We start from the raw sequence: 8,475 nt of genomic DNA on the forward strand, positions 1-8,475 counted from the left end.
TAAGCCTGTTCTTGCACTATGTAACTTTTGGCTCCTGGTTGGGACATGTGCGTAACACTAAGTCTAACTAAATGTTTTCTGGTTGCACCGCTGCTCTGCCTCTCGGGCATCAGTCTCCTGATGGACAGTAAAGTAAACTGCTGCTAAATGCTGTTAGCTAGATAGCTCAGTTAGCTAGACTGTGGGAAACAGTTTGGATAATGAAAGTACACAACTGAACTACATATAAAACATAGCTCTAGTGTTAATAGACATTTTAATGCAGAAATGTCACATATAAACAGCTTTAAAGGTGATGACTGATTTTATACATCAAGGTCAGTTTTCCAAGCCATGGATAGCACTACTCAGACTGTGGAAACAGAAGAGGAGCTCCTGACCCTGAGCTATTGACCCTGATGATGCCATAGTGATCATTTTTGTCTCAAAACTGACAATCCAACAACCACACCCACAGCACTCAGCAATTGATCGGTTGTGCGGAGGTGTAAAAGTGGGTTGAAACCTCCCTTGAGCTCTGTTGTCTCGCTCTTTTCATAACTCCTGTCACTTTCTGAGTGAGTGCAACACCATAAATGTCTACACAGAGAGTCTGAAAGTGCAGTTATCCTCATTTAAATGATTACCACGTCTCATCCCTCTCTGTGACAGCAGGCTGTTCACCTCGCCTTTAAGTGCATCCATTTGAACGCTCTCGTCTCTAGACGTGGTCAGATGACACTTCACACTAGCCAGTTTGTTTCAAGCATACCACGGCCTATCTATCATACAACGGCCTCTGTCGCTTTGATATTGACCCTTCTTTTTTTTTTCTGATTCCCCCAACTTAATTTCAGTGCAACAGTAAATCACTGGAGCAGCTATTTAAGAAAATAAGATGTCAGGGCTCAGTATTGGACAAAATAGTTGGCAAAAAGTGGAGTATTGACTTCTGAAACGTAATGATATGAAGCAAGGGTCTGAAATTTAATCCATGAATCATTATTAGACTAACAATGCCTAAATATCTGTCTGCATCTTAAAAACATTTAGTGTTTGCTAAACTGTTCCTGACTCATTTCATTTCTGGAATGCTTCATTACGAATAGAAAGGGACAATAAAAAAATCAATAAAGAAGTCTTGCTTTCAGAAGCAGCTCGACTCCCTGATGATGAACTGTGGCTTCATCATCCACAAGAGCAGATTTAGTTCGCGTTTTGGCTGTGCAGTTCACTAAAATCATGTTACCTGATTTCTGGGTCACGAAGGCTCAAAATGTTTTAATTATTTTTCTTATCTCCAACTTTCACTACAGGTTTCCAAAGTTTAATTGCACCCTCTGAACTTCCTTATTCCAGGATGTGTATGATTGTAAAAACTAGGTTATAACCTACCTGCCTGTCATTTATTGCCTGACATCATCTCCCCTGTACTAGATATTTGACATTAAATACATCTCCATGTTTTTAGTCTCATCTAAAATCTAAAAACAGAAGAGAGGTGTCTGCTTTCCTCTCCAGCGGCTGTGCTTATTAAGGCTCTCCTCTATACTCCTAATTACATTGTCACAACTTACGTACTCGCTACCCGTTCCATTTCCGTCCCAACCCCTCGCTCTCCCAGCCGTGCATTTATTATGTGATTGTTCAACTAACAGAGAGAGAGCCGAGCAGCTTCATTATTTTACTTTGGGTAAGTTTGGACCACCCTGTTGGAGGCTTTAACAGCAACACCCTCTAGAGAAAGGGTGAGAGATAAAAAAAAAAAAAAAAAGAGATAGTGAGAAAAATGAAGGTGAAAGATAGAAAAATGCCATCAGGGAGTTGAATAGAGAGAGCTCAGGAGAGAGAAGCTTTAGAAAGCTATAAATTGAAGTAGAACAAAGAAGTCCGACTGGAATTCAGAGCAGTACATCCACTATTCATTCTGTCTGGGATGGTAGAATTAGATTAATATACTGGTTAGATAAATATAAAAAGCCAATACGGGACATGTATTAATAATCACGTATTAAAAGAAAGCTTATTTCCCAAAATGCCAAACTATTCCTATAAATAATGATAAAATATGTGTTTCAGTTTAACTGGCAGATTCTCCTGGAACTCAGCTAAATCCTTTCACTTTGGAAGATTTGCCACTCTGGTGGTCTTGCGTAAAGCTGCAACAATTAGTTGCCTATTCAATTAATTGGCAACTATTAAATCAATCACCAACTATTCAGATAATTGATTAATCATTTTGAGTCTTTTAAAAAAAAAAAAAAGAGAGAATATAGTCAAATTTGATTGATTTTAGCTTTCCAAACATTTTGTGGTTTCCCTAGACCTCTGTGACTGTAAACTAAACATTTGAGGACATCACACTGATCAACATTTTTTACCATTTTCTGATATTTATATATAACTAATTGATACATTTAGAAAATGACTGACAGACTAATTGATAACAAAAATAATCGTTGCCGTTTTTTGCTAATAATTTTGCTGAGCAACAGCCAAAAGTTCCACTTTGGCCCGTTGTCAACTTAGTGACAGAATTCAGTCCCTCCCTTGCAATGTTATCGCAACAATTAACACAAATCCATGTGAATTCTAAGCAAACCTTGCAATTTGGTCCAAGCACTGCAATTTTCTAAAAATTTGATCAATCATGTTTCCAGCGAGTTTCTCCAATCCTGTGCCATGCATCACCAAACTAATTTATTCTAAATGAAAAATGAAAAAGTTGCCTTCTCCCACAATTTCATTACAAAAAATGCCTTAAAACATCACAACATGCATTGCAATTGTTTTTTTAAAATCTGCTGTGAAAAGGACACAACAATCCTCAAAAAAGCCAGTGAAATCCTGGAGGGACTGAGAATTAATGCTAATTTTAGCTAACATAAAATGCAAGTGATGTCATTTCAACCAGTGAAAGTGACTTGTTTGTGTTAGCATCAGCACTTAGCAAATCCAGATTTCAGAATATATCTGATAAACAGTAGGCAGAATGATATGATGCAGATTATATTTCTACTTTAGAACGGATTACTATTAAAATTGTTCCTGATGCCTTTTTATTATCACTAGAAAAAATATTATTATTCTGGACAGTTGTGCTGCCATTTTGTCTGACTCTAAATACTGTTTTTCACTCTGACGAGATCAATTTCGTCAATTTCTGGAGAGGGATTTGTTGTAACATGTACGATACCACAATACAAAGTCACAATATCAGCTATCAGCAACTTCCATTCTAAGATACTGGTGCTGGTTTCTAAAAAATCTTGTGTTTTTGTGTGTCTGTGTGTGTCTCCCCCTTGGAAGGATTTGTGTCCATCCTTGAGTGCCTGAGCATCCCCAGTCTCCAGCAGAGCATTTTAGCCTTTTCCATTCAGTCTATTGATTTATCTAGCGTAGTGCCCACATCGACTGTGTAGTGTGATGTGAAAGCAAAGCAGCAACTACACTGAGACAAATGGAGGGAAAGGCGGGAGGGACAAATGGAGGTAAAGCACAAAGAGAAACATATACAGAAAAATAAAACGACAGAAATGCTCTCATTATAAAGTTTTATATGGTATAAAATTAGGTTAAAAAAGAATTTATATATGTATTTTTCCTTGTGACATGTCTATTAAACTGAAGAAGTAATGACTCTGCATTACTACCACAGTGCCCAATAACAATAAACTATTTCTATCCACTGCAGCTCAGAAATAAAATGTGGGTTTGGAACTGAGTTTTGTTCTGCTGCTTCACCCTATATACTCTAATTAAGCTTTTTAGGTCAGTTTACATTGTGAGTCAAGGGAAAAATGGACAGGAGTATGTCTACTATGCATTTTCACATGTAAGTGGCATTGGGATTATACATTTTTCCGCTGAAACCACAATGGTAACTGTAAGTGAGCCACACATTCCACAATGTGCTCATGTTCTCTCAAACTGATCCTCTCTAAACTCTCAAATCCCTGAAATGACATGTGGTGGGCTCCAGATCAACTCAGCCCGGGTGGCAAATAGACACAATTACAGCAGTTTTGAATGGAATATAACATCTACATACAATATTGTAGGCTTTAAAGTCAGAGTAAAATTGTATGAAAGAAACAAAGTTGCAATGTGCAACTAAATTAAACAAAGTGCTATATTTTATTCCACTGAACAATGTTGCTAATATACATGCACTACCCACTGCTTAACAAAACAATCGTATCTCTATGGCAACAACACATGCGAAGATGGGTGTCTCAACCATGCAGCCTGCTACAGGAGTTCAACATGGCTTAATCTCAGGCCCTCTCTTCTTCTCCTTCACATGACTTCTCTCTTCAATCTCTTGGAGAGGATGTGATGGCACTAAAAAGGCATCAGTATTCTTCAACTGAAGTGCTTGTTGAATAATCTAACACCGTCTGAAACCCCTCCCCCCCCAAACATTTATGATTCAATATGGAGGGCTGTGTTCGACAATATTTCTAATTTTCTGAAACTGACAACCCAAATGGTGATGCCAATAGTGATGCAAACAGTGAGGAACCAGGGTTGTTCTGACCTAATATTGTAGCAGCAGCCCGCTCCTGTAGATTCTTCCTGTATAACAGCAAGCAATATTTGCTGCTTTATCACTAACAAGATGTCCATAGTGCTCATTCAGGCACTTTTCATCTCCTGTCTGGACTGCTACAAATCCCTCCTAGCTGGAGCCCCTGCATTACACACCAGAAATCTTCAGCTAGTCCAGAATCCTGACACCACACAACGCTGGCAGGTGACCTGCAAAGTGAAGGTCATGTGACCGACAGGAGTAGCTAAGATAGCACTACTGCTAGTGAGGTAATCTGCTAGCATTTTTTTTATTGCCAGCTCAGCTGACCACTACTGGCCGTGGCTTACTACAATGTTGTCTTACAGACCACAATGACAGTGGGTTTTAAATAGTTACTTTGAGTTTTGATTTTTAAAAGGAATTGATTATGGAAATAATGTTTGTTGTCTTTTTATTATTGAGCTATGTTTCTCATCATCTGACATTTCTCGAGACAGTCAGTCTTAACAGATTTGGTGGAAGTGCTGGGCGACAGAACCACACATAAACATTTTTAAGGAATGTCTGTGATAATGCAACTTTAATTCAGAAATTGAAATGTAAGGGATCCATTAAAAACGTAAGTTATATTTGCACGAATATTCATGGACGTACAATATTTTGGAGAGTATAATTCTGTATCTTGTTTCTTTCTTGTCCTATTTTTTTCCTTTGAGTTGTTTTGCATTTCTTTTTTTAAAAATCACAGATACAAGGTACTGCTTTGTCAAAATAAAGTAGAAGTTAAAGAATAAAGAAATGCATCAGGCTAACTGACAAGCTTCAGTGCATTTTACCCTTTGCTGTAGAGTTATGCTCAATTTTCAAAGACAGTGGTGTAATTGGCTTATTCACTAAAAACCTTCTTACAGTACTAGCAAAGCAACCAGAAAGTGGCCAACTGACGCCTTCAGCTGTCTCCATCCATCACATGACCCTCGCCTTGCAGGTCGAGGCAGCATCTCAGTAGTCTTACCATGGTAAAGTGCCAGTTGCTCAAACATGAATAAGACAAATTCTCTCCCACGCTGTAGTATTTGGCATTTTAGCTCAATCACACACATATGTTTTCCAGGATGAACCTCCTTACACAAACACACAAGTGCATCTTTAATATTTCCTTGAAATGCACAAGGCCACACAGTGAAAGCTCAACTCCTACACAGTAAACAGCCACGAGGTGACATTTGTTAACGACTGGCCCAGGCGCATGTTCACTGTTGCTTTTTCACTGTTTGACATTTTACTGTAACGAAAGGTACCTGCACTGACACCGAAACAAGCTGGAAATGTCACAAGCCAAATTCTCTGAGGCAAAGTACCTTCTGCTTGTTTCACCCAACTGCTGTACAGTAGCAATCCTATCAGACCTCTATGTGCTTTACAGTTTAGACACCAAAGCTACCTCTCGGATCTATCCGAGCCTATATCCAAGAGATCAGCTGTTACATATTCATGACCCACTGGCCACCCACCTCAGGCAATGCTGCTTTTTAGATGGGCTTGTAATACATCGTAAAGCCGACACGTCTTTTCTTTTACATCTGCGATCTCTCTCTTCAAGAGGATCTCAGGTGCTTACAGGTAGATGTTTTTATGTTGTTTGTCTTTTGTCTTGCATGTCGGATTCTTTAAAATCCACAAATGGATGAAAACAGTCCCCTACACGTACTGCATCAACACAGCACACCAGTGTGTTTTAGGCAGTTAAGTTGTTTTTGTCCCACCTGAAGTCTAGTGCATGGTTGTTCATTTAACAACGAATGCTTAAAAGATAATGTGCATTTTCTACACCACGTTTTCTCCTCAACCCGGGCTGCCTGACTCAACACTAGGGCTGCACAATTCACCAAAATATTATTTGAAATCACAATATGACCAAATGCAATATGCAAATCACAATGCAATTTTTTGATAGGTAAACTGTGTGACAAACAGCATTATAATGAAGTACTGTAAAGCTGCAGAGATGCCCTGACCTACAAATCTTGTTCTTCAGATGTAAGAAAACATGTTTGTTTGGTACAGAGCCCAACAAATGTCACATCATCGTGATTTTGAATTTGTAATGCAAAAATGATAAATCCCACACTAATCACAATCGCAATCTCTGTCAAAATAACTGCATTATGATGTTTTTACTATTCTTTCAGCCCTACTTAACACTGTGTGTAAGTTTTGCTTTGTGGTTCTGCTACAGGCTGCATCTCATGTTTGGGACTTGATTTCTGTCCAAAGAACAACATTTAGATTCCAGACAGATATTATTTGGGGATATGATGGCTTTTCAGGTGTCTACCACAGTTTCAAAGTAAAACATCTTCATCATTTAAATATCAAGTAAGGCTTAAGAATCTAGAAATATGCAACCAGCACAGTTCCTAGAACGGAGGATGATGGCTTGGTATCAGAAGTGGGGCTACACCATGGTAAATGGTAAATAGACTGTACTTGTATAGCACCTTTCTAGTGTTCCGACCACTCAAAGCACTTTTGCACTACATGCCACATTCACCCATTCACACACATTCATACAGATGGCACAAACAGAAACTAATTCATTCATTCATTCACATTGACACACTAATCCTACTTGGAAACACATTCATTTTGACTGAAAGTGAGCCAATACTTAAAGGACCAGTGCATAGGATTTAGTGCCATCTAGGGATGCAGTTGCAGATTGCAACTAACTGAATACCACTTGCGTCTGTATTTGATGACCTGGGAATGAGAACGGGCTGTGAAGTCTGTAGGAGAAACTATGTTGGCCGAGAAAAACATGAAAGGCCCTATTTAGTTTGGTTTGTCCATTCCGGGCTATTGTAGAAACATGGCTTCTATAGATAAAAATGGCTCATTCTAAGGGGAAAAAAAACACATAAATTCTTATTTTTGAGTAACTAAGTAGTACACTAATGAAAACATACCTATGAATCCTCCTAAATGTTAAACACTGGACTTTTAAGTAATGGAAATGAAGATAACAACACACCTCGCCATAATGTTGACTTCTGTGGGTGGCCATTCATGATGAACATGTGAGATGTTGTTTAGACCTTTCCCACAGCAGCCATTTGGACAAAAAAGGTAAACTCAGTTGTTACCATTGACACTAATTGAGGTTCCATTCAGGTCAAACAGAGTCAGGGTGCTGCTATTGTGCATACTGGCTCACTGGAAACGCTCATTGTTTCTCAAATAGGGATACTGCAGGAATACATGGGGTATGATTTTTATGTTAATTAAAAAAATATGTCATGCATAATTCCTGAAATAAAAAATGTGTGTGTAATGAAAATGTTAGTATCGTAACTTATTGATAAGTATGATGTAAAAAACTATGGTTGTAAAAAACTGAATTCTCCTTTAAGTTACATTTAATTTAATTTACAAAAAGGTGCTCAGTGTAATGGATTTGCCTCCTGATATAAAACAAATTTCAAGTCTCTACAAGTGGTTTCTCACGGTGTACTTAAATGAACTACAGCTTTGCCTCTCTGTCTGGAAGAAAAAAGTTCAACCTTAAAGAAAAGTCAGCAATAACTTAAAGTGTCGGTGTAGCCCAGAGGTTCTCTGACTGCGGGGTGGGTCCACCATGGGTTGTGGAACTAAATATAATAAATATGATTTATGTAGGGAAAATAAACAAAAGTTTGCCAATGCTATTGTGCTGGCCTTTATTTCACTAAAATTCAAATCTTTTTTTATTACTTTTGGTTCCCCTATTATTGTTAATAATTGCTAAAAACTGTAGGATGTGGGCAGGGGAGTTTCCAGAGGGGGAACCTGAAATCAAATTGGCTACCACAAGTGCCACTTCATTTCATTGTTACTTTTTCCAAGTTAATATTTCTGCTTACTGGGGTCCCTAAACATGTTCATCATCATCATCAGTGACTACTATTAGTGTAGTTGTTGCT

At 38.2% G+C, this 8,475-nt stretch overlaps 1 protein-coding gene across 1 annotated transcript in view; it reads right to left on the reverse strand.

Annotated features, from left to right (window-relative positions):
* sorl1 (sortilin-related receptor, L(DLR class) A repeats containing) overlaps nt 1-684 on the reverse strand; it is a 49,658-nt gene extending 48,974 nt beyond the window's left edge. The window contains exon 1 of the mRNA XM_035680368.1: nt 627-684. Within this exon, the coding sequence (XP_035536261.1) occupies nt 627-684 (58 nt within the window). The remainder of the gene's footprint in view (nt 1-626) is intronic.
* Nucleotides 685-8,475: the final 7,791 nt, after the last annotated feature.

Source organism: Morone saxatilis, unplaced genomic scaffold, assembly GCF_004916995.1.
Source record: "Morone saxatilis isolate NCDOM2014 unplaced genomic scaffold, NCSU_SB_2.0 Contig8, whole genome shotgun sequence".
Lineage (NCBI taxonomy): Eukaryota > Metazoa > Chordata > Actinopteri > Moronidae > Morone > Morone saxatilis.